At 34.9% G+C, this 25782-nt stretch overlaps 3 protein-coding genes across 3 annotated transcripts; 1 reads left to right on the plus strand and 2 right to left on the minus strand.

Annotated features, from left to right (window-relative positions):
* Positions 1-1984: 1984 nt before the first annotated feature.
* On the minus strand, positions 1985-5706 carry LOC113732623 (G-type lectin S-receptor-like serine/threonine-protein kinase At4g27290). The gene is made up of 7 exons (XM_027258538.2): positions 4218-5706; positions 3841-3966; positions 3539-3663; positions 3259-3469; positions 2921-3158; positions 2696-2846; positions 1985-2599 (listed from the first exon to the last, which is right to left on the minus strand). The coding sequence occupies exons 1-7, from the start codon at positions 5503-5505 to the stop codon at positions 2291-2293; spliced, it is 2448 nt and encodes an 815-aa protein (XP_027114339.2). The 5' UTR covers positions 5506-5706; the 3' UTR covers positions 1985-2290.
* Positions 5707-8004: 2298 nt separating this feature from the next.
* LOC113732624 (G-type lectin S-receptor-like serine/threonine-protein kinase At4g27290) lies at positions 8005-11665 on the minus strand. Its single transcript, XM_027258539.2, has 7 exons — positions 10349-11665; positions 10011-10136; positions 9709-9833; positions 9429-9639; positions 9091-9328; positions 8863-9013; positions 8005-8766 (listed from the first exon to the last, which is right to left on the minus strand). Exons 1-7 carry the CDS (start codon positions 11631-11633, stop codon positions 8458-8460), a joined length of 2445 nt encoding a protein of 814 aa, XP_027114340.1. The 5' UTR covers positions 11634-11665; the 3' UTR covers positions 8005-8457.
* Positions 11666-13454: 1789 nt separating this feature from the next.
* On the plus strand, positions 13455-14415 carry LOC140036377 (uncharacterized). Its single transcript, XM_072077763.1, has 2 exons — positions 13455-13911; positions 14264-14415. Exons 1-2 carry the CDS (start codon positions 13455-13457, stop codon positions 14413-14415), a joined length of 609 nt encoding a protein of 202 aa, XP_071933864.1.
* The last annotated feature ends 11367 nt before the right edge of the window (positions 14416-25782 follow it).

Raw genomic sequence — 25782 nt, forward strand, 5'->3', positions numbered from 1 at the left:
TAAATCTGATTAATTTGAACCAAGATGATGACTAATTATTGAGAAGTTAGAAAAAGACTAATTAAAACTATGGAGGATTAAGGTTGAAATTTTGCCAAATGAAGTAACTTGGATTAATGGTATAAATTCATTCATCAGAGCTAATAAGAAAAACACGTTCAACGTTGCTATGGTTCTCTGGAAGCTGGCCTACGTTTACTTCTATTCCTGGTCTAGAATTTGTTTTTGTTGAGTCCTGTTTAAGTTGATTATGGTGAATATATTTATCAAGTATTATATTTCGGTGAACTTGACAGTTTATTAAACACTAAAGTATATTTTGTAAGATTAGAGAATAAGAAATTGAAAAATAACCACTAGAGGCCATTTTTTAAGTTGTTTAAGAAACCAAAAAAAAAAAAAAAATATATATATATATATATATATTAAACTAAAAGAAAACTAGTTAAAATTTAAGCTTTGATGGACTCGATTTTGGCATATAATAAGTTAAAAGGGAAATAGATTCAAACACAAATAACATCAGCTCAATCCAAAAAAGTCGGGGGAATATTTTTGAAGAAAGAAAAGAGCTCTAGGACGGCAATGGGTTGTGTCCTGTCGTGTTCATTCGTGTCATTCTCGTTTCCGTGTGAAAAAATCTCAACTCAGACCTAACCAATTAATCTTTTGTGCCATGATTCGTTTATTAATAGGTTAATACGATCCAACCCGTCTAACTCATTAAGTATTTTGAACAATAATAATTGTTGGCAAATAAATTTATTAAACACGCACTCTAATCCATTTACTCTCAGTTATTGAAGAGTTTTCAACGACAAGTTGCACAATAAAGTCTTCAAAGGTTAAAACGTAAAAGCAATTCCAAAATTTCAATGCTAGTTTTCGACAAAAAGAAAATTCATTACTGAAACACTACATAATAAAATACATAACTTAAATAAGATCTAATAAAATCTTCAAAACATAAAAAAAAAATCTTAAGGTTCAGAGTTTTCAATGAAAACAAAGTTTAATACTTCCATACATAATCAGGCATGAAAGTTAAAATAACAAAATAATACAAAACAAAAAAGACGAGGTTCAATTCAGTTATTGGGCTAGCGTATAGACGTGTGGGTTGACTTAACCTAATCCGCATATATTTTTGTCATTAACATGGGATCCAATAATAATCCACTTATATTTAGGTCATATTAATCCTATTAATTTAAGATCATTTTCCAGTCATGCTGCCTTATTGTGCTAGAAATTGCCACCGTCAGAGCTCTTCTTTTGGTTTAATGCAATTTGATACCAATTAATAAACCTAATATCCTCTCTCCTGATTATTGTATAGATTTTAAGAAAGAATAACCAATTGGACAATCTAAATGGATTATCACGAGTAACATCCTAAAATGTGGCATAAATTGATAATAGAAACTATTCAATTTATTAAAAGCAATAATAGATTATTCAACCAAATAATAGGAGTAGAGAATCGAAAAATGTGAGGAATTGTCAAATTCCTCATCCAGATATGAAAAAAGGAATTATGTGATATGATGTGATGAGAGAGAAAATTAAAAAAGAAAATGGAGTGATTGATAAAAAAAATAAAGAAAGGATCAATCATACAAATGTGTACAAAGTTTAAAATTAGTCCATTTTGATCAAAACTTACCAAAAAAAAATGGAAGTCATTGTTACAAAAAAATAAATAAATAAATAAAAGCAAGAAATAGGCGTATTTATAAGTTGAACCAAATAATAAGGTCAAGAATTGTACAGATCTTAATGTGGATAGAAAAAGGAATTATACGATTGTGGTTGGGGAGAATTGAAAAGAAAAGAAAAGTATTATTTGAGTGTACGGGTGTAAACGAGTCTAATTAATCCAAAGATTCTAATGTTCAAGTTTTCTAAGCATGAAACTAATTTTGAAGAAGTTGAAATTTGACTTGATTTTCAGCATCTCATGAAACACATGCTCAGCAGGAAGTGGGTACAAACACATCCCTGAATACCTTTTTATTCCTCCACTTCCATAATTAATAGAATTCCAAGTAGAGCTTGATACATAAATAGGATTTAATCGTTTTATATATTGGGAACATTTTTCCCAGTTTCAAGTGAAAAAACCGGAATTGATTTTGTATAATCGGATTTTCTCCTCCACTGTGGCAAAATGTTGCCTAGAAGGCTTTTCTGGAGGTTTGGAGGCTGAGAGCTGGCTACAAAAATGAGCCCTCCAGTTTCTTCCTGGAGCTTTTTCAGGGCCAAGTACTCGGATGAACTTGGTTCCTCTCTATCTTCCTTCCAGTTGAGTTATGGTCACTGCATTTAAAGTTCTTAATCTTTCTTCAGTTGATGTCTCAGACACCCCTGCATAATTGCCTTCTAAGAAGAAACCAGGATGCTTTGGTTGAGGTAATGACACAGTCTCGTTGCTTAACATGATGACGACTGCTGCCATTGTCGGCCTGTCCTCTGGATGTTTCTGAACACACAATAAAGCCACCTGAATGCATCTCAACACTTGGGATTCGACAGATGATTCCTTCAAGCACTCATCCATTAACTGCAAGGCCTTATCTTCAGTCCACAACAGCCATGCCTGGAGATGAAAAAACATGCTAGGCCTGGTCATGTTTAAAAGTATAGAAATTCAGTGTAAGAGAAAGGAGATAGGAATTGCTCTATGTTTCATTACATGCCCTAAAAGACTCTGATGCTGATCTGAATGGTCAAGTGTCCTATTCCTTCTGCCACTCACAAGCTCCAGTAAGAGCACACCAAGACTGAATACATCAGATTTGACTGAATATGTCCCAGAAAATGCATATTCAGGGGACATGTAGCCACTGCACGAAACATCAGATTTTAAGTCAAAAAATGGCCACTTCACAAATCCAGAACTAATGGTTGTCGTGCTTACAATGTTCCTATCACCGTCCTTGTCTTGCCTTCTGTCTGGTCTCCTCGAAAACTTTTAGCAATGCCGAAGTCAGAAATTTTTGGGTTCAACTCATCATCTAGCAAAACATTGCTAGCCTTGAGATCCCTGTGGATAATTCTTAATCTGGAGTCTTGGTGAAGATAAAGAAGTCCCCTTGATATTCCCAGGGCAATCTCAAAGCGTTTTTTCCAAGTAAGCAACTTTTTTCTACTCTGATCTGCAGGCAGGATGTGGTATTATCAGTCGGTTCTCTGTTATTTTTGTCAGCCATCTTTAATTGATCTTAGCTGCTAAAGATTGAAGAAAGAAAATCAGACCGAAGATAAAATAGTCCAAGCTCCCGTTGGTCATGTATTCATAGATTAGCATCCTTTCATTTCCATCAAGACAACAGCCTAGAAGCCTCACAAGATTTCGGTGTTGAAGTTTGGAGATCAGAATAACTTCATTCTTAAACTCTCCCAGACCTTGCCTAGAGGTTTGTGAGAGTCGCTTCACTGCTATTTCTACTCCAGTTTCCAATCGACCCTAAAATATTCAAATAAGAAGTAATAATTTTATTCAATTCTTTTGAAGCTAGAACATAAGTAAGTGTACCTTGTAAACAGGTCCAAATCCACCTTCTCCAATTATATTGGAGAAGGAGAAGCTCTTAGTAGCCAAAGTCACAGCTTCCAACTGATACAATGGCAACTCTATGTCGTCATTGCTCTTTTTCATACCTACAACAACTTGCTCCTGGTGAGTGGACTATAATTTTTCTGTTGGCTTTACCTTTTTCTGAAGGTACAGTTGCATTGTACTTGCAGTACAAGATTAAAATTAGAACCAAGAACTTAAAAAAAGGAATGATACTTTGAAATGTAAATGGATGGTAAGGCTTGACAAGTCCCTGATACCTCTTTTCTTCTTCCTTCTCCGAATCGTGCAGCATATGACGAAGCAAAGGACAAGTATCCCTCCAAAAACTGTTGGAACCACTAGAATAAGCAATGCTCTTTTCTTGTTCTGATTTTCGATTGCATCTGCATTCAGAAAATTCACTGTCACTGGTTGCATCCATAATGCTGACAAGTGACATGAATCCCTACTGTTTAGCAGGCTAAATCTTTAACTGATTAAAGGCATTACTGACAACGTCACTGGGAGGAACCGCAGGATGCATACGACTAATTAATGTACGTTGACGTTTGCAATAATGATTCAATGCCCAAGTTGTTAAAATTACATTGCAATAACTAAAGAACGAATATGAGAAATTATGGAGATAGTTTACCTAATTCTGATTTTGGCATCCGTAGATATATGTCTTGCTCGCTATATTTGTCATCATATTCTTGAATATCAATTAAGTCACCGAACCACATCAGACAGCCACTACCTCCGCTGGTAATATTAGAGTCTGTGAAAGCAAAACAAGAACAATCCTTCAGGCATTCTCTCTCGCATTCCCGAGTGGTCATGCTCTGACTCAGCCGAAAGTCCAAGAGGTCTGGCAATTTAACATTTTTAAGCTTTAAAAAGCCTTCTCCTGACTTGCAATCCAAGGGGGTTCTCCTCTTGCATCCACCAGACCAAATTAGTACATCCCAATCTCCTTTTGACTTTGGAACAAATCCGTCCAAGCACTGACAAATTGGATTACTATTGATCCTGCAAATGCCATTAGGACCACACTTACCATATTCTTCACACATATCATAGGGCAGCTTATACATGAGTATCCAATCAGAACTTCCTTTATTCATCATATAGGCTTGAATCATGCCCGACTCATTCAACGTTACCCTCGAGAGTACTGAACTATCCGTCATTTCATACGTATAATATATTTCTGTATCATTATAAACAAAAATAGGCGCAATAAAACTGCTGCTCCTCACATCAGAACCACTAAATCGCTCTCCATTCCACGGCCCAGTGCGGAACTTCTTCTCTGATCCCTTGCGAAGAACAAACTGAGGCAACCCAACGTTGTCGAGTTTGTAAGTGAATTCTCCAGGAGAAGCGTCACTTTGATTCCTCCATGATGTCAAGTACCAAGTTTTGCCAGTCCGCAAGTTTATTCCTTTCCTCATTCCAGGAAGAAGTGTGTCAGTTAGGAAATCAAAGCTCTGCCATACATAGCTTTCTGCTTTAAGATCATCTTGTCTTTTGAGAACAAGGTTTCCAGAATCCAAGAGCTCTGCGACCAAGTTCATTTGAGCATCTGCCGAAGAAGAATTCGATGACCAGATGATCCTTTTCGTTCCATTGAGAAGTACAAGATTTCCATCACTGTGGATTGTTAGAACTCCATCTGAATCTGTTAGTGGACTTACCTTGTTTGCAACCCACACAATCGTTTCAGGAGATCTTTTGTACCATACTCCCAGATATCGGTTAGTGGAACCTGGGGGTTTAAAGAATCCCAGCACAAAAGTTCCACCTGAGGAGACCAGAGTCTCACCATCGGCCATGGTTTGGTTTTGGCTGATTCTATCGGTTCCATTGCAGGATCGGATCATGAGAAACGAAATCAGGACGTAAGAAAACATCGAATTTGAGATGGACTCCATCTGCATGTCCGCAAATCAGCTACTCTGAAAGTTGCATTTTCAACAATTAAACAGTCATACTTGAAAAATATTCTACTATGTACATTTTTTTCCTTTGAACCATGGGTTTCAAACTTGTCGGCTGGAAAATGAATTGCAAGACTCGGAAGAAAACTACTCAACTAGATATTTCCTGTCATGAGGATATGACATTGTCAATCGCTCTTGATTTGTCATCAAGTCTCCTGGAATTACTAACCGAAGCACCGGCGTTTACTTGCAATTTTAAGAATTTTTAAGGTGTCAATTTTTGTGACAATCTAAATGCGAATTTCGGTTCCATCTGTTTATTGGAAAATAGGGATATTAAAGATAACTTTAAAAGTTATAACACTCTCCTCCAAAAACTTTTCCTACGATACTGTTAGAATAAATCATCCCTACTACTAAATGCATGTCACATGTCCAAGATGTGAAGTTAAAATTCAAATTGAGATGATATTGCATCTAAACTCGCTAATGTACATGCTTAAGAAAGTTAATCCATAATTAATGATATCCTATTTCACTATCTGTACATTTGAAGTATCTTAACTTGTTGATTTATAAGACACTTTTATAGATCTACCAAACAATATAGTTTACCGAAATCATTGTTTGTTATAAAGCATAGGTATACACGTGGCAAGCTTTACAACGGTCATTGAGTAACTTATGGACTTTTCCATAAGTTGCTCAATAGTTAATAAAAGTGTGTCAACTAGGGATATAAACGGGTCTAAACACATTGAACACTTTAGCGTTCAAATTTGTCTGATTATTTTGATAAGTTCAATTTTTTTTTTTTTCAAATTTGACTTGTTTACTTTTCGAGTCGTGGTTGAATGAGGTTTTATTGAACAGAACTCAAGTTGAGCTCAGGTGACATGAACATGTTACATGTAAATTTCACTTATATACTATTCGAGTCCAATTTGAACCAAACTTAAAAATTTATCAAATACAAATCATTATTCAAACTTGATTTGATTAGTTGACAAATCAAACTTGAACGAGTTGTCATCGAGTTGAATTCGATTTCAAGTATTAAATGGTTTAGTTCGTCTTTCAACCCTAGTGCCAACTCAATTATTAATGAGTCTAGTTGGTAAGGTTGCGAAGTCAAATTTTTACGTTAATTAATCAACTTTTTTCTTTCCATCCAACATTTCCTCTTAATCCGCTCTTACAACCAATGACGATCCCTATCAATTTCTCCCCAACTGCTATTGTCCCTCTCCCTCTCATGGCATTGCAAACCACCTCCTTCATCTTATCCCCCGATAGCAATCAACCTCCACTCTTTCTCCGCCACGAGCTAACTCAATCTCTTCCCACTCCTGCCCATTTCCTCTTCCTCATTCTCCTACTAACAAACACCCTTCATTCCCCCTCGTCCCCAACCCCCCCCCCCCCCCTTCCCTCAAAAATAGCCAATCCATCTGATTTGGAAAAACTGGTATAATAGCAAATTACCATGATTGTTCTTATTTAACCCTTAGACTTTACACCTCAGCATGAATTAATTCTGAAACTTTTGTATGAACATCATATTGGTTGAGATTTGCAACATATAACTAACTGGCAAAATTGGGACTTTATAGGATCCTTGGACATACTTTTCAAATATGAGGGCCAATTTCTGAAAAAACAAAAAACCTCTGATAGAAAGTTCATCCCTTCTATGTAGGCATGCGGCAAAAAATAGTAGTGCAACACTGATTGGGAACGTCTAGAAGGGAGGAGTGAAAGAAAAAAGTGGATTAATTACTATTAAAATTTGAATTGGCATCATTTACCGACTGGACTATTAATAATTGAGTTGGCACACTTTAATTGGCTATTGAGCAACTCACAGAAGAGTCCTTAAGTTAATCAATAATTATAGTAAAGCTTGTACACGTATATTGTATCCGTATTTGAACCCACGCCTACTGTTGCTTCATGTATTGAACGGGCCCGTTCAAAAAGCTTGGAAACTACGCTGAAATTTCCTTGGGTTTGGAAGAGATTCAAGAAAAGGATGGCTCAAGTAAAACATTTGGAAACCATTGGGCCAATGGCTCAGTGGCCACCTTGGGCTATTGGTGAGGGTCCAAACCTTACCAGTAGCGAAAAAAATCTAAGAGTATGACGGCGAAAAAAATCTAAGAGTTGTGCCATAGCTCCCCCTCCCCCTAGATTAGGATAGAGTAGGTTATACAAATGTATCGTTGCTGACAAAAAAAAAAAAAAGTAAAACATTTGGAACTACACTGAAATTTTCTTGTTTTTACTATTAGTATTAGTAAGTTTAATTTAAACAAAAAGAACTTTTGTCAAATTATAAGTAAATTACATTACTCAAAGTGTAAATTTCTATTTCTAACTAAAACTTACCCTTTTAGACATATACTTACTGATTTTAATTAAAAACTTACTAACGTTATTATTAATTATTTTAATACAATATTTAAAAAGACACAAAAAAAAAACTTGATCTGTTGCTAAATTTAATGGACCTTTTCTTCCTTTGTTTAACGGAATTAGAAACTAAAATAATACCATTAAACAATTAGAAATATTAAAAGCCCGGACTGTTGAGACTTCATACGGAAAATTGCAAAAACTTGTGTACTGTCATGTGCCAAAACCTGAACATAATCTCTAAATTACGACCAAGTTGCCAAGCTATTGATTAGTTGTTCTCCATAATACAAAGGCTGAGGACCAGTTTCAAGTGATTTAATGTTCTATTAGGAACATTTTTCCCAGTTTCAATTGAAAAAACCTGACTTTATATTGCATAACCGGATTTTCTCTTCCACTGGGGCAAAATGTTGCCTAGAAGGCTTTTTTGGAGGTTAGGGGGCTCAGAGCGGGCTGCAAAAATGAGCCCTCCAGTTTCTTCCGGGAGCTTTTTCAAGGCCAACCAAGTACTCGGATGAACTTGGTTCCTCTCTATCTTCCTTCCAGTTGAGTTATGGTCACTGCATTTTCAGTTCTTAATCTTTCCTCAGTTGAAGTCTCAGATACCCCTGCATAATGGCCTTCTAAGAAGAAACCAGGATGCTTTGGTTGAGGTAATGACACGGTCTCGTTGCTTAACATGATGACGACTGCTGCCATTGTCGGCCTGTCCTCTGGATGTTTCTGAACACACAATAAAGCCACCTGAATGCATCTCAACACTTGGGATTCGACAGATGATTCCTTCAAGCACTCATCCATTAACTGCAAGGCCTTATCTTCAGTCCACAACAGCCATGCCTGGAGATTTAAAAACATGCTAGGCCTGGTTATGTTTAAAAGTGCAGAAATTCAGTGTAAGAGAAAGGAGAGAGGAATTGCTCTATGTTTCATTACATGTCCTAAAAGACTCTGATGCTGATTTGAATGGTCAAGTGTCCTATTCCTTCTGCCACTCACAAGCTCCAGTAAGAGCACACCAAGACTGAATACATCAGATTTGACTGAATATGTCCCAGAAAATGCATATTCAGGGGACATGTAGCCACTGCACGAAACATCAGATTTTAAGTCAAAAAATGGCCACTTCTCAAATCCATGACAAATGGTTGTTGTCGTGCTTACAATGTTCCTATCACCGTCCTTGTCTTGCCTTCTGTCTGGTCTCCTCGAAAACTTTTAGCAATGCCGAAGTCAGAAATTTTTGGGTTCAACTCATTATCTAGCAAAACATTGCTAGCCTTGAGATCCCTGTGGATAATTCTTAATCTGGAGTCTTGGTGAAGATAAAGAAGTCCCCTTGATATTCCCAGGGCAATCTCAAAGCGTTTTTTCCAAGTAAGCAACTTTTTTCTACTCTGATCTGCAGGCAGGATGTGGTATTATCAGTCGGTTCTCTGTTATTTTTGTCAGCCATCTTTAATTGATCTTAGCTGCTAAAGATTGAAGAAAGAAAATCAGACCGAAGATAAAATAGTCCAAGCTCCCGTTGGTCATGTATTCATAGATTAGCATCCTTTCATTTCCATCAAGACAACAGCCTAGAAGCCTCACAAGATTTCGGTGTTGAAGTTTGGAGATCAGAATAACTTCATTCTTAAACTCTCCCAGACCTTGCCTAGAGGTTTGTGAGAGTCGCTTCACTGCTATTTCTACTCCAGTTTCCAATCGACCCTAAAATATTCAAATAAGAAGTAATAATTTTATTCAATTCTTTTGAAGCTAGAACATAAGTAAGTGTACCTTGTAAACAGGTCCAAATCCACCTTCTCCAATTATATTGGAGAAGGAGAAGCTCTTAGTAGCCAAAGTCACAGCTTCCAACTGATACAATGGCAACTCTATGTCGTCATTGCTCTTTTTCATACCTACAACAACTTGCTCCTGGTGAGTGGACTATAATTTTTCTGTTGGCTTTACCTTTTTCTGAAGGTACAGTTGCATTGTACTTGCAGTACAAGATTAAAATTAGAACCAAGAACTTAAAAAAAGGAATGATACTTTGAAATGTAAATGGATGGTAAGGCTTGACAAGTCCCTGATACCTCTTTTCTTCTTCCTTCTCCGAATCGTGCAGCATATGACGAAGCAAAGGACAAGTATCCCTCCAGAAACTATTGGAACCACTAGAATAAGCAATGCTCTTTTCTTCTTCTGATTTTGGATTGCATCTGCCTTGAGAAAATTCATTGTTAGCAGTGAACAGACTTTCACTGGTTGCATCCATAATGCTGACAAGTGAAGTGAATCCCTACTGTTTAGCAGGTTAAATCTTTACTGAAGAAACCAAAGGATGCATTCCATGAATGATTCAAGGCCCGAGTGTTACAAATTACATTACAATGGCTAAACAACGAAATGAGAAATTGTGGAGATAGTTTACCTAATTCTGATTTTGGCATCCGTAGATATATATCTTGCTCGCTATTGTCATCATATTCTTGAATATCAATTAAGTCACCGAACCACATCAGACAGCCACTACCTCCGTTGGTAATATTTGAGTTTGTGAAAGCAGTACAAGAACAATTCTTCAGGCATTCTCTCTTACATTCCCGAATGGTCATGCTCTGATCCAGCCAAAAGTTTAAGAGGTCAGGCAATTTCACATTTCCAAGCCTTAAAAAATCTTCTCCGGGCTTACAATCTAAGGGGGTTCTCCTCATGCATCCACCAGACCAATTTAGTGCATCCCAATCTCCTTTCAATTTCGGAACAAATCCGTCCAAGCACTGACAAATTGGATCACTATTGGTCTTGCAAATGCTATTAGGACCACAATTACCATATTCTCCACACATATCATAGGGCAGCTTATACATGAGTTTCCAATCAGAACTTCCTTTATTCATCATATAGTGTTCAATCATGCCTGACTCATCCAACGTTACCCTCGAGAGTTCTGAACTATCCCTCATTTCGTACGTATAGTATATATCTGTATCATTATAAACAAAAGCAGGTGCATTAAACATGCTGGACCTCACAGCAGAACCACTAAATCTCTGTCCATTCCACAGCCCAGTGCGGAACTTCTTCTCTGATCCCTTGCGAAGAACAAACTGAGGCAACCCAATAGTGTCAAGTTTGTAAGTGAATTCTCCAGGAGAAGGGTCATTTTGATTTTTCCATGATGTCAAGTACCAAGTTTGGCCAGTCTGCAAGTTTTTTCCTTCCTTCATTCCAGGAAGAAGTGTGTCAGTTGTGAAATCAAAGCTCTGCCATACATAGCTTTCTGCTTTAAAATCATCTTGTCTTTTAAGAACAAGGTTTCCAGAATCCAAGAGCTCTGCGACCAAGTTCATTTGAGCATCTGCCGAAGAAGAATTCGATGACCAGATGATCCTTTTCGTTCCATTGAGAAGTACAAGATTTCCATCACTGTGGATTGTTAGAACTCCATCTGATTCTGTTAGTGGACTTACCTTGTTTGCAACCCACACAATCGTTTCAGGAGATCTTTTGTACCATATTCCCAGATATCGGTTAATGGAACCTGGGGGTTTAAAGAATCCCAGCACAAAAGTTCCACCTGAGGAGACCAGAGTCTCACCATCGGCCATGGTTTGGTTTTGGCTGATTCTATCGGTTCCATTGCAGGATCGGATCATGAGAAACGAAATCAGGACGTAAGAAAACATCGAATTTGAGATGGACTCCATCTGCATGTCCGCAAATCAGCTACTCTGAAAGTTGCATTTTCAACATTAAACAGTCATACTTGAAAAATATTCTACTATGTACATTTTTTTCCTTTGGACCATGGTTTTCAAACTTGTCGGCTGGAAAATGAATTGCAAGACTCGGAAGAAAACTAGATAGTATTTTTTTTTCATGAGGATATGACATGGTCAATTCCAGCCAGCTTACAGAAAACAGGAATACTTCGTAATCAGCAGAAATGCTGAACAAATCGATCCTTATCGCCCTTAATTTGTCATTAATTCTTCTAGAATTACTAATTAGAGCATCAGCGTTTACTTATAATTTTTTCTGTTATTGGCTGAAGTTGATTATTTTCTTTTCGTAGATAGATTTTTTAAGGTGTCAATTTTTTGACAATCTAAATGCGAATTTCAGTTCCATTTGTTTATTGGAAAATAGGGATATTAAAGGCATTGTAACTTTAAAAGTTATAACACACTCTCACCAACAATTTTTCCAAGTATATTGTTAGAATAAATCTTTCCTACAACTTGAAGCATGTCACGTATACAAGATGTGGAGTAAAAATTCAAATTAAAATGATGTGGCATCCAAACCTACTAATGCATTGTAGGAAATTTAATTCATATTGGTATCCTATTTCATTTATATTTTAAGGTGGCATTTGGCTCGCACCTTAGAATCGGATTCGGATTTAGGATATTCATCCTGAATTTGGAATGGAGTCAGTCATTCTAATATATCTGTTTGATTCAATAACAGGGATGTGTATCATTATTATAGTTGATGTTTGATTCGCTGACTCTTTAGAAATGGGATATAAGAAATTTCTAATTTTACCGTAACATATATAAAGTTAAAACATGGACAATTGAAGATAAACCTGGTGTACGCCATCATAAAATTAAAACATGGACAATTGAAGACAACTGTAGATAATTGGCAGAGATTCGAGGGGAGAAGGGCAACAGAGAGGATGATGAGAAGAGAGAGAGAGAGAGAGAGAGAAGCATTAGAAGAGCATCGGCTACTGCTAGGGATAAAAGTGTCAGCTGCTGCTAGGGATAAAAGGGTGTGCCTGTCTTCGATAGGAATGGTAACGGGGCGGGGTTGGGGTAGGAGACCGCTCCCCCTGCCTCGCAGGGTTAATAAAATTTTGTCAAATAATTTTATTATAGTTAAATTTTAGCAAATAATCAAGTTCTAAAGCACCAACATATTATCAAATTATTATCCATTATAATTTCACAATTGAAACCCATACAACAAAAATTATTTGAATACAATTTGACACGATGAAACAAATACAACTAAAGTAATCAAGTTTTTACTTTTGACACAAATACAATCATTAAGTTATTATTGTATTTTTTTTTAAGAAAAAAGTGTTATTGTGTTAAGAGTAATTAGAAATTTAGTATAAATGTATTAGTAAATTTAGTATAACTAATTAATAATTTCTATTAGTAAACATGTATAATTATTAATATAATTGATAATATCAATATATTACATACACTAAAATACATTAAATAATACATATAACTAATAACTAATAATATCTTCATAAATTATGTACTCAAAATAGTATTCGATTATTGGTTCTATTGGAGCCCATGACGAGTGTTGATTTACTACCATTCCTTTGTCGCATCTTGAAATTTTCCAATGCTCAATCTTTCCTTGACCGTAAAATTTGGATTTTTTGGAATGATGACTTATCATTGGTACCCCATGAGTTTAGTGATCAGTTGGTTCATATGGTGATATCATGGGTGGGGTTTTCTCTAAATTTTTCAGCAATTTACACCAAATGTACAAGGATGGGTCGGCGGGACCTGTGGAAAATGATGGAAGATGTTCAAGAGCAGTTTTCAGGCCCATTGTTAGCGGCGGGTGATTTTAATGTGATCTCTAGCGTTAGTGAATGGTCTGGTGGAGCACCTCCAAATGGCTATAATATGGAGGAATTTAACAAAGCCATTTTCAATTGTGGTCTTTCGGATGTCGGTTTCGATGGATCGCCTTTTACTTGGACCAATGGTGAGGTGTGGAAGCGGTTGGATAGGGCATTAGCAAATGAAACTTTGACAGATCTTTTTGAAGTGACAAAGGTGTCCCAACTGTTGCAAGGCAGATTTGACCACACTCCATTGTTAATCAAGTGTGGAGCGAACAGGTTACGAAGTTCATCTTTCCGCTTTTTAAATGTCTGGACTAAGCACTCGAGCTTCAAGAAAGTGGTTCAAGAAGCTTGGCTTATACCTATTAGCAAGGGTGGTATGATTGGTTTTTTTTTTTTTTTTTTAGAGATTATTGAATGTAAATAGTAAACTTCGTGGTTGGAACAAGCAGTCCTTTGGAGACATTTTCCAGGTTGTGATAGAAGCTGAAGAGAATTTGCAAAAATGATATAAGGAGTTTGATACTGCCCGTGATGATATGTCTAAGATGGGATTAGGGGAGGCTCGGGCAAAACATGCGCATGCATTAGCCATAGAGTATGAATACTAGAAACAGAAATCGACTATCAAATGGATCCAACAAGGGGAAGCGAATACCAAAATTTTCCATTTAGTTGTTAAATAGCGATGAAGTTTCAATTTTATATCGAGAATCAAGGATGATGCAGGTCAATGGATCGAAGATGAAGAAAGTATCAAAGATTCGGCTGCCCATTTCTATGCAAAGCTGTTTACATCGGAGCGTGAAGCTAGAGCTGACTTGATCTTGAATTTTTCACTGTTGACATTGAGTCAAGAGGACAATGAGGGTCTGCAATAGCTGCTGTTGTTGCATGAATTGAAAGGAGCAGTTTTCTCGATGTCAAAGGATAGTGCTCTAGGTTCGGACGGGTTCGGAGCAGGTTTCTATCAGGAGTGTTAGTCAATTATTTAAAAGAAATTATTAGAAGCAATTCAGGGGTTTTTCAAAGGGGCATCCCAACCTAGGGGGTTTTTTAGTGCACTGATAGTTTTAATTCCAAAGGTGCCAGGAGTAACAAAATAGCAAGAATTCAGGCCTATCAGCCTATGCAATCTAAGTTCGAAAATTATTTCAAAAATTTTAACAAACTGATTTAATCTTTTGCTCCCTAAACTGATCTCGCCTTGGCAATCAGGTTTTGTCCATGGCAGGAGCATTTTGACAACATTCTGATTGTGCAGGAAATGGCATTGGATCTCGATAGGAGAGTGAGATGCCCGAACTTGATGCTGAAACTTGACATGGAGAAGGCATATGACAGGATAGAATGAAACTTCCTTATTTTTATGCTTCGGCAATTCAACTTTCATGAGTGGGTGGTGCACCTAATATTTAGAACATTGTTGAATAATTGGTTTTCAGTGTTGATCAATGCATCTCCAACGAGATTCTTTAAAGCAATGAGGGGAGTTCACCAAGGATATTTGCTCTCTCTAGCTTTGTTTTTGCTGGTTGCAGAGTTCTTAGGTAGGGGATTGCATCACTTGTTTTGTCAAGATGAGAGTCGGTTCTTTGTCTCTTCTAGGTTATGAATACCTTACCTCATGTTCACAGATGATATTTTAATATTTACTCGTTGTTTAGAGGGCGGTTTGGATGCTTTGGAGGCATTTTTGGAATCTTATCAAGCTTACTCGGGTCAAAAAATTAACATACACAAAAGTTCATTTATTATATTTACCTGGGCTAATGAGGAGCATTGTGAGGTGGTGGTTTTGAAGCTACGATTTTAGTAGCAGCATATTCCTCTTACTTATTTGGGGGGACCAATATCAAAGGGAAGAACCATGTGTAGTTTATTTGATTTTATTGTAGCTAGGATGAGAGATTGTCTATTCCATTGGAGTTCAAGGCTGCTTTCATCAGAGGGCAAACTGATATTATTGCGGCATGTGCTTACCTTAATGCCTATATATTTACTGCAAGTGCTGGACCCACCGCGGTCAATTTTGGTCAAGTTGGGTAGGATATGTAATGACTTCTTATGGAATAAGGATGCTCGTTCAAAAGGCATTCATTGGATGTCTTGGGAGAAACCTTGCTATTAGTAGAAGAAGATGGTGGGCTGGGTTTTCGTTCCTTTGAAGACATGTGTTCAGCCTTTGCTTGCAAGCTCTGGTGGCGTTTGTGGAAGAAAGACTCAATATGGGCAGATTTTATGCACTCCAAGCATATTAAGGGCTGCCATCCTATTCAAGTTCAGGTCCTCAGGCCTCCCTCTTCATGAAGACGCTTGGAGAGCATTAGAAATATTGCGGAAAGCAGCATTAGATGGTGTGTGGGTAAAGGTTTTGCAGATTTTTGGTATAATTTGTGGTTTTTCAACTCTCCCTTGGTAGAATTGATCCCTATCAATGATCCGCCCCACATGCTGCTAGTAGAGTTTTTTGGTGATAGGGGCTAGAATGTCGAGCACTTGAAGTGTTGGTTAACCATCCATTTGGTTCAACAAATACAGGAAGTTAACTTATATCCTGATCAAAATGATTGCATGGTTTGGGTGAGTTCGTCCTCTGAAGAGTTCTCAATTAAGTTTGCTTGGGATCTTATCTGACAGAGTTGGAAATTTTCATTGGTGGATGGATTTATTTGAAACAATATTATACTGCTTAAGATGTCCTTCTTTGCATGGAAGGCAGTGTGCAATTTGGTTCTATTGGAGGTGAATTTGAAGCGATGTGGAATACCACTGGTGTCAAGATGTTCGTGCCGCCTCTCGTAGGAAGAATCATTAGTACACCTTTTTGTTACGGGTCCTGTAGCAATGGAGGTGTGAGGTTCTTTTCAAAAGAGGTTTGGAATTCTAGAGTCCCACTCCTCTTCGGTGTCTACGATTATTTTGTCTTGGTTCGGCTCAAATTCTTTGGTAAAGCATAACCACATAAGGGCTGTTTTTCCCGTGGTAGTACTTTGGTTTCTATGAAAATCTAGGAACAAAGCGCGTTTTGATGGAACACGCTTTGAGACTCATAGGGTAATCTTCTTGATTGACGGTTTTGTGGAACAATTGGGGTTGGCAAACAAGCTCTCAGTGTGTCAGTTTAAGGGCGACTATGAGGATCCATGTGCTCGGTTGGGTGTCCGATCATCAAGGAAAAAGAAGGTTTATGTTGTTTCTTGGAAGCAGCCACCGCTACACTGTGTGAAGTTGAACATTGATGCCAGTGTCTCCCAAAATTGGCCATATGGGGGTGGTTTGCTCTGAGACTCTGGAAGCCGTTTAATTTTTGCTTGTTACAAGGAATTTGGGAAAATGAATGTCTTGAGGGCAGAAAGCTTATCATTGTTGCATGATCTTCAATTGTGTAAAGAAGTAGTCAAAGGACCTCTACTGGTGGTGGTAGATTCTGAGAGGCTGGTTCGTATGCTAAATGCGGGGGGTGCGTCAAAATGGCCTTTGTGCAATACACTGAGGAGCATAAGAGCTTTATTAAACTCATTATCGGCTTCCATATCACATGTTGTAAGAGAGACGAACTCTTCGGTAGATAAATTAGTGGGTTTGTGATTGCTGTCTGAGCTATATTGCACTTCGTATCCTCAGCTCCTGGGAATAGTTAGGGCTTCGATATATTTAGACAGTAGGGAGTTCTCTTTTCTACATTGGCAATTTGTAAGGGAGTAGTGCTTCTTAGTGTTAGCTCATTGCAGAGGATATCTTTAACTCTTTGTACTATTTCATTTATATCAATAAAATAGGGGACTGGCATCCCCACTCCGTGGATGGGATTTGCCAAAAAAAAAAAATTAAAAATTCTAAACAGTACAAGAATCAAAATCATTGGGTTTGTTTGGATAGACTTGATTTCAAATAAAAAAATTTACTTCACAAATTTCAACCACTTTCTTATCTTCCCGATCACCTTTTTATCTCACATACATCACATCACAAAAAGTGCTACAGTAATTATTTCAAATAAATCATCCAAATAAACTCTTATCCAAACAAACTTGTTTTTTGTCAAGTAGGAGTCCTCGAGTGTGGCCTTCGGGTGAAATATGATACTATGAATCTTTCCTTTTCCATTTCGGCATTTTAAAACTCAGACTGGAAAGTGAACTGAAAGAGTTTTTGGCTCGCAGTTCTTTTGGTTCAAAGGTTTAAATCATTTTTTATTTATATTAGTTTTAAAATTTGAATAATAATTGAAATAATTTTTTAAAAATAAAAATTTAGTGAATTTCGATTGAATCTCTCAGTTTTTACCGATCCAATCAGTTCTTGATCAAATTTGACTCATATAATTGAATTTTTGAGTTAACTATTAAATCGAATCAAAGGTATGACCAGCCAAACCAGCCAGTTAGGTCCGGCTCTTAAAACACTGGTTCCAATTAGTTTTTACCATGAGCTTATTATCATGCCAATCTAGAATGATAACCTACCTTTAAAGTTTTAACTAGATTTCAGAATTTTAAGATTCATGTACTAAAAATATCAAAAAGAATTGTGCTTAAAAAATATGGCAATCTTTTTTTGCCTTGCGAACAATTCTAAATTTTAAGGTGAGATTTTCATATCATTTTCACATTATACCAATTCGTGACATAAATTTTTATATTGTAGAGCCATTGTGATTGTCGAGAAATTAAAAAGAAAGTGAACAACACACAATATATCATTGCTTAAAAAACAGTAGACGTCATTCAAGGGAAGAAAAAAAGTCTTATTTGCGGGAACTTTAACTGTTCAATTAGTAGCGTATTAATTGGTAGGTTATAATGATTTTCATGCTTCCTCATGAATAAATAGGAAAAAATATCACTAGGGTCAGAAAAAGGGACCAGAGGCAGGCGTGGTTAGAATTTTGGTACAATTGTCTAGTTATTGCACTTTGTACATAATATGGTGTACTTTTATATAACTTTGTTCTACTCATAATTTTTATTCATGTATACCAATTCAATACATATATACAACCATGTCCGAGTTTGTAATTGTAAGCGTACACCAAATTATTAACCAAGTACAATAATTGTACCTTACTAAACTATACTCTCCCCAGTTCCCAAAAGGGTACTCCATTTTCCTTGAGCTGCGGTACTGTAATCAATGGAATGCTTACATTCTAAAGTAGCCATATAGAAAGTCATTCATGATATTTAAAGAAAAGATATAAGTCCTAATTAAGTACTGCAAATATCTCAAGCATCACACTAACTTTTTAGCTGATAATTCCATGTCAATGATTAAGTTTTCAAAATGCTAAAAGAATGATTTTTTTTATTGATTTGATTATTTTTCTTATGGCAACAAAATTATTTCTTGATAGCATGTTTACTTTTCAAACTTAAAACTGATCTAAACTATCAAATTCTTATTTTTATGCTATTAATTATTGAAAAAATAGTTCAATAATGCAAAATACAAAAATTTCACTGGTACAAACAAGAAAAACTATTAAATTGGGAAACAAAGTTTTTAGATCAAAAGTTTGAGTTTTGTTTTGGCTTTTCAAGGAAATCAAAGTCAGAGATTCAAGTGCTAAATACATGCATGTGAAGAAATATTTTAACCCAAAATTCTTTTCTTAGGACTTTTTAATATTAACTTTGACTGAGTCAAAACTTTCTCTTGGATTAGAAGATAGAACTGTATTGAAAGCTGTAATTGAAGATTTGAATGAATGACTGAAAAAAAACTGCACTTGGGCAGAGAAATTGGACGCCTCAGTAACTACTATTATTAGTGGTTGGAAGAGATGTCCCACATTCTGCAGTACATAAATGATATCTCAACCGATTTGTCAACTTCAAAATGGACGACGATGGAAAATCAAGGAACCATTAAAAGCTAAATAGTCTATCTTCTCTTTCAATTGGAAAATTGACTTTTTCTTTTTTTCCCGAAACTTTGAAACAAGGAATCATCAAACGTAAAACAGTCTATCTTCTCTTTCAATTGGAAAACTGACTTGAAAAAAAACTGGAAAACTGACTCTTTTTTTTTTTCCCCTGAAATTTGAAACTACTATAATCATTCAATCTCTAAATGCACCATATTTCATATTCTTGGTGAAACAATTTAATTCGAAAGAGCGTATCTTTTTTTATTTCAAAGAACTTATTCTAATAAATTGCTCATCAGAACTCTGAAAATGAATCATTAAATTGCATTTCTGGATAAAGTTCTATGAAATATATTCATTTCTGACCTAACAGTTTCTTGACTCAGCTATGTTGCATTTGTAGCTATATAATGACAAGTTTTCTTTTTCTTTTTTTTGTCTTTTTGGAGGATAATGATAAAAATAATTCTAAAAGATTTTTTTTTCTTGATTTTTCTTTACTTCCAATCAGCATGCTCGACGTCTAAGACATGCCATCATGTTTCATAAGACCAAGTCTTATTATGGAAGATTAATTTTCCTATATATCACCGGGTTAGTAGAGGTCTTAGGCAAAAATTGATCTAAGAACGGATTCCTGACATCTCTTCAAGCTCAATGGAGATGATTTAATTGGCAAGAACAACCATTCTTGAACTAAAAATTTACCACAAATTCTCTTTTGCCCTTTCTCTCTTTTACCTTATTTTTTTTGGTTGGGGGGTGGGGAGGATTGGGAAGGGGACTTTAGGTGGCTGATCGTTAAATTTTTTTACCGTTGATATGTTAGTCATCATAAAATTGTTGCAAAAAGCGAAGTTGAATGATAACAAGTTGATAATTCATGGTAGGCAATTTACCATGAAAAAGGAAAAAAATTCCCTTCTTGTCAATATAAAGTCTATGTCATGAGTGATATGCAAGTATCCTTATAAACAACTTATGGTATCGAGAGGCATACTTTGATTCATGGTGGCGTCTAGAGTTGAAACCATCCAAATTTTACATGCTAAATTTTTTTTTTCTCAATCTACAATATTTTAAAACTATGTGTAATTATAAGTCACAGGCATGTGGTTTTCCTAGGAATCCCAGGCGTTTCAAGGCCGAAGAAAACAGAGCGGAGCAGCCGTGCGGGCAGGGTCATCGCCCCTGAAGTCCTTGAAAATTTTTGGAAATTTTCAAAAATGTTCTGTATAAATTAAACTTTTCATTCCTACAAAAACTTTTAAAAGCTTTTGACTGGACTTTAATGATTGTATGTTTATGAAAGTTACCCTCTCAAAGTAAAATTTCTGGTTCCGTCCCAGCTAACAATGCATTCCATAAAATTTCTAAGAAGGAAAAAAAAGAATCAGTGATGGATGAAATTCAAGTTTAAGATAAATTATTTTGTGAGATCCACTTAATTAATGCATTTCAAATAGCTATCTTCAATACTTTAAAGTCTAGCATATATACAGCTTTCGTCATGGGTTATTAACTAGAATAAGTCTTATATATATTGACAATATATATACTATCACGGTTGAATCCATGACACATATAAAAGTTGAATTTCAAATTCAAATTTTGTATAACTGTCATTCATCCAAACCTGACTGTGCTTCGGATTCTTAGCCCTCTTAAGAAGCCCCTTTACCAAGTGGGCCGACAGTATATACATTATCAGTATGTAAAAGATTAATCTTATTAACTATTTCGACTAGTTGGTATTATATATAGAGAACTAGATGATGTATACATCTCTAAACACTAAGCATTTCAATAATTAAGGATTTAATGTATTTTAGAAAAATTATGATTGCAAATGTCCCATACGTACCTAAATGAACTTCAACTATTCAAAATAATCAAGGTCATGAATAACTCCAAATTTGAGCCTTATTTTTGTGTGTTTTTTCCTTAAATTTTGTGTCTGCATCAGTATAAGAAACCTGTATAAGGTGGCACACAATTCATGCTTTTAATTTGTGACAGATTTTTTTTTTTTTCTATTTGTGACAAATTTCGGACATGAAATTGAATGGTATTAGAGTTCTAGATTATGATCAGGAACATAAGCATTAGAATACTCAAGTATGGATGGTATACTAGATTTTGGTACTTAAAGGTTAAAAGAGGCAAGCCTTTCATTGACATCAATGTACTAGTACCAAAAGGAATCTGTTATTTTTTGAAAACTTGAAGGAGGCACCTAGATCCGTGTTCGCTTTATTACAAAAGTGATAGCGAATCATGCATTTGATTTTCAAGTGATTACGACCATTACATGTTCTCTTTACAATGTAGTTAAACTAAATAAGATTCAGCCTTGAGATTTTGCCATTTGGATTCCAAACATGAATTGGATAGTCTCCTTAAGCCAAAATATTGAGTTTGCCTATACATTTTGGTATATACCTGGGGTGGAAAAATTTTCTTCCATGTTATCTATTTGGGGTCCGCCAGTTTCATCTCTAAAGATTAAGCGTTTTTGTGTGGCATTTGATGTTCCAAGATAAGGAAACCTATATAAAAATTTTGTCCATGTTCCAGAATTGATTGGCGACAAAGTGAAGAGTCAGAACGTCACATAAAGCAATTTTATAAACAATTACTGGTAAGTGAAATTTATATAGCTCAATCGTGGTAGATAAAAATTTGGTATTTTCTCTAGCCAATTTCTTTTGATGTTGAACTGAGTCCCAAATCAACTATTTTTATTGTTCAAAACGTTTCTCACATTTTGTCAAATAAATTTTTTCGTCTTTAACTTTTAAAATGGTAATTTACGTTCCTTACAAAATCAAGTCAGTAAAATTTAATTCCAACCTAAAATTTTGACCACTTTTTATTCTTAATCCATCACGCAACCAATACATGGTTATTTTTTACGAGCAAAAAATTTAGATCGTATTTGTAATTAAATAAATGAACTGATCAATATCCATTTTTGCTCATAAAAATGTAGGATCTTATAGATCGTATTTGTAGTTAAATATGATCATCAATCCATATCCATTTTGCTCCTAAAAATGTAGGATCATACCCGAACTATATTCATTTTTCCTCTAAAAAAGTGGAATATGATTCGATCCATATTCATTTTGTCACTATAAAAGTAGGATATGATCTTTTTGTATATAAAAAATGACTGCATATGAATCACGTGGTGATTTTAGGCTAAAAAATGGTCAAAAACCTAGGTTGGGACCAAATTTTGCTAATTTGAATTTATAACGGACATAACATTAATATTTTAAAAGTGAAAGACGAAAAAAATCGTTTGGCAAAATATAAAGGACATTTTGAATGATGTTCCCCAACAAATATAATGACTTATGGTTCTGGTTTCTTAATGCAATGGCCAGCGGATTGACAAAGTTGAGGTTATTTTGCTTGAATGTTTTCAGTTGGAGTTGGATGTTTATATTTAGGTTCCACTACAAGGCAATAGGATAGGATTCAACAAGATTACATTTAGTTTAATTTATTGGTTACTATATTACAAAATTTCCATAATTAGTTCCCAAATTAGGTATGTTTAACCTCTCATAGTGCATGTACTATAGAGAGTAGATGGTTAACCCGATAACTTTTATGCGCGAACCACAATCGAAATATCTAAACCAAGTCATTAATGGCTCATAATCTTGAGGATAATTAATCAATCAATACTAGCAGCAAACGCGTGCCATATTGCATATGATTGTACTTTTATGAAAAAAATTTTAGAAGTCGATTATCTTTATCATAGGAGGTGTATGCAAGAGACTATCAAAATATTCACAGAAAGATGATGAAACAAACCCCATTAAAATAACAGTTAGTTAAGGTTTCAGTTGTAACAAATCATGGTTCTAGTTTGTGAAATTGAGACAATATTGCTAATAATCTCATTATACCTTGCCGACATTTTTATCATACAAGCCCCATATAAGTAGTACTCAAAATTACCATCTTACTGAAGTCGACTGAGATGATATTGCTATATCTTATAATTATATCAATTTCAGTAATATCTCCATGGAGTCATTATTTTATCACCTTCTCAAAGATGTATTGATATGATGCAAAGTATACATTTATATTTTTTGCAAGGCATTGATTAAGGTGTAATTATAATTTGAATCAAGGGAAAATCGTTCAAAACATCCATCACATTTTACAAGATGACTTTTTTCGTCCTTCACTTTTAAAAGTGTAATTTTACGTCCCTTACAAATTCACATTGACCAAATTTGGTCCAAACCTAGGTTTTCAACTAGTTTTTGGCCGGAATCCACCACGTGACTTACATGTGATCATTTTTAAGGGCAAAATTGTCAAGTCAAATTTTTACATAATCTGATTCATAGTCTCTCACATTTCACAAAATGAATTTTTTCGTCTCTAACATTTTACAAAATCAGTTGTTTCTTTCCTCACATTTGAAAACATGAATTTTTTCATCCTTCATATTTTTCAAAATGAATTTTTTCATCCCTCATTGATTATGTATACGAATAGTTTTTTTTCTATAAACCCACGTATATGTCTATTTGATTTTACCTGAACAATATGAATAACATGTAATTTATCTCTATTGGATTTCATCTAAACATGATAATCTTAGTTATACACATACTATTCAATAGATATATATAAGGGTTTAAAACTAATAATTTTGTTTGAAACTCATGTATATATTTATATGATTTCACCATTTGAACCTATTCAATATTTGTGACATTTCTCTTTTGGTAATAATTTATTTATTGAGTTGTATAATAAGGTCATCTAATTAATGGGTCCTAGCTCGAATTCTATAATTGTGCTAACAAATTTCAGTTTAAATCTAAAATTTCTATTTGGCACTTTTAAGACCAACAGTTGAATTATTTGCCTTGTGATTTTGTTAAAATTTGAAAGTGCCAATCACTTATTTCTTTTTGTCATACTTTTCTTTTGTTTACTTTTTCTATCCAAATTTAATTCAATATAAACACTCGATAATATTTAGGATTAAATGCCTTCTTTATTTTCAAATTTCGAGTAAAAGAAAATGAGTATAAGTGAAAAACTAACAATTTTTTTAAACCCATGTATATATCTATTTGATTTCACTTGAGCAATACGAATAGTGTGTAATATATCTCTATTTGATTTCACATGCTATTCGTACTGTTCAGGTGAAATGAAATAAATATATATATGGATTTAAAAAAAATTATTCACACACATGATCAATAAAAGATGAAAAAATTCATTTTGAAAAATGTGAAGGATAAAAAAATTCATTTTGTGAAATGTGAAGGAGGAAGAAATTTATGTTATAAAATGTGAGGGATTATGAATCGAATTATATAAAATTTGATTTGACAAATTTGCCCTTAAAATATGATCAATATAAGTAGGGACCAAATTTGACCAATATAAATTTGTAAGGGACGTAAAATTACATTTTTAAAAGCGAGGGACGAAAAAAGTTATTTTGCAAAATTTGAGGGACGTTTTGAATGATTTTCCCTTAAATCAAATATGAACTCATTGTGATGCTTGTAAGTTGAACTTATAGTATTGAATAACATGATGCGAACCTATTCCAAACATGGTATGAATGATAGTAAAGGAAAACTTACGTTTCTGTGATTAAATGCCATTCAAATTATGAATGATTGATTTTTAATCTTAAAAACCTGAGGTTTATCCCTAAAAATATTGAATATAATTTTAGCATAGTTATAATATTAAACCTAATGGTATATCATTCAAACTAGTGACTTTTTGTTTGATGGTAGTATTTAGATGTTATTTTCACTCATTGATACCCAAAACTAAATTTAGCAGGAATTTCGTGGTTCAAAAGCTATACCAGTTAAGTATTCTAATTCACGTATCAACATTCCCCTATTCTCAAATTTTGTTTTTTATAAATTGTATTAAATTTACATATCAACATTCATATGCTCACTTACACGTGTTATCTATCAAAAAAGTTTTAAAACTATATTGGTGTCATAATAAACAGAAATATTCCAAATGTCACTGACAATTTTGTTCTATCTCGAGTCTTAGAACCATAGGAATCCACAGTAATCCTCTAAAAATTTCAAAGGTCACACCTAACAGCTTTCTGCAATTTTGCTTACAACCTTTTGAGTTTCAAATGATTCAACCGCCATTTGAATGGATGCATCTCCAAACAAGTTTCTACCATTCAATATCTATCTAAGGGATATGAAATTCTATATATGGATCAATTTGTGGTCTTTTGGCTGCAGGCAAAAAAGACCTACATACTCTAGAAAAATTTCTGTTTTTCTCTTCTTTGTTCTTTGGGGGTTGTAACAACTTATTGTAGAGTTTTGCAACC

Source organism: Coffea arabica, chromosome 2e (genome assembly GCF_036785885.1).
Source record: "Coffea arabica cultivar ET-39 chromosome 2e, Coffea Arabica ET-39 HiFi, whole genome shotgun sequence".
In the NCBI taxonomy this organism is placed as follows: domain Eukaryota; kingdom Viridiplantae; phylum Streptophyta; class Magnoliopsida; order Gentianales; family Rubiaceae; genus Coffea; species Coffea arabica.

What these genes read in the sequence shown, in the direction of transcription:
- LOC113732623 (XM_027258538.2), bottom strand. Translation starts at nt 5,505, where the DNA reads ATGCAGATGGAGTCCATCTCAAATTCGATGTTTTCTTACGTCCTGATT. An exon ending in AGGACGGTGATAGGAACATT is followed by an intron (nt 2,847 to 2,920) that starts GTAAGCACGACA and finishes TGTTTCGTGCAG; the next exon opens with TGGCTACATGTCCCCTGAAT. An exon ending in ATCAGAGTCTTTTAGGGCAT is followed by an intron (nt 2,600 to 2,695) that starts GTAATGAAACAT and finishes TTTCATCTCCAG; the next exon opens with GCATGGCTGTTGTGGACTGA.
- LOC113732624 (XM_027258539.2), bottom strand. Translation starts at nt 11,633, where the DNA reads ATGCAGATGGAGTCCATCTCAAATTCGATGTTTTCTTACGTCCTGATT. An exon ending in GATTTGGACCTGTTTACAAG is followed by an intron (nt 9,640 to 9,708) that starts GTACACTTACTT and finishes TGAATATTTTAG; the next exon opens with GGTCGATTGGAAACTGGAGT. An exon ending in AGGACGGTGATAGGAACATT is followed by an intron (nt 9,014 to 9,090) that starts GTAAGCACGACA and finishes TGTTTCGTGCAG; the next exon opens with TGGCTACATGTCCCCTGAAT.
- LOC140036377 (XM_072077763.1), top strand. Translation starts at nt 13,455, where the DNA reads ATGGGTCGGCGGGACCTGTGGAAAATGATGGAAGATGTTCAAGAGCAG. An exon ending in TATACCTATTAGCAAGGGTG is followed by an intron (nt 13,912 to 14,263) that starts GTATGATTGGTT and finishes AGGATGATGCAG; the next exon opens with GTCAATGGATCGAAGATGAA.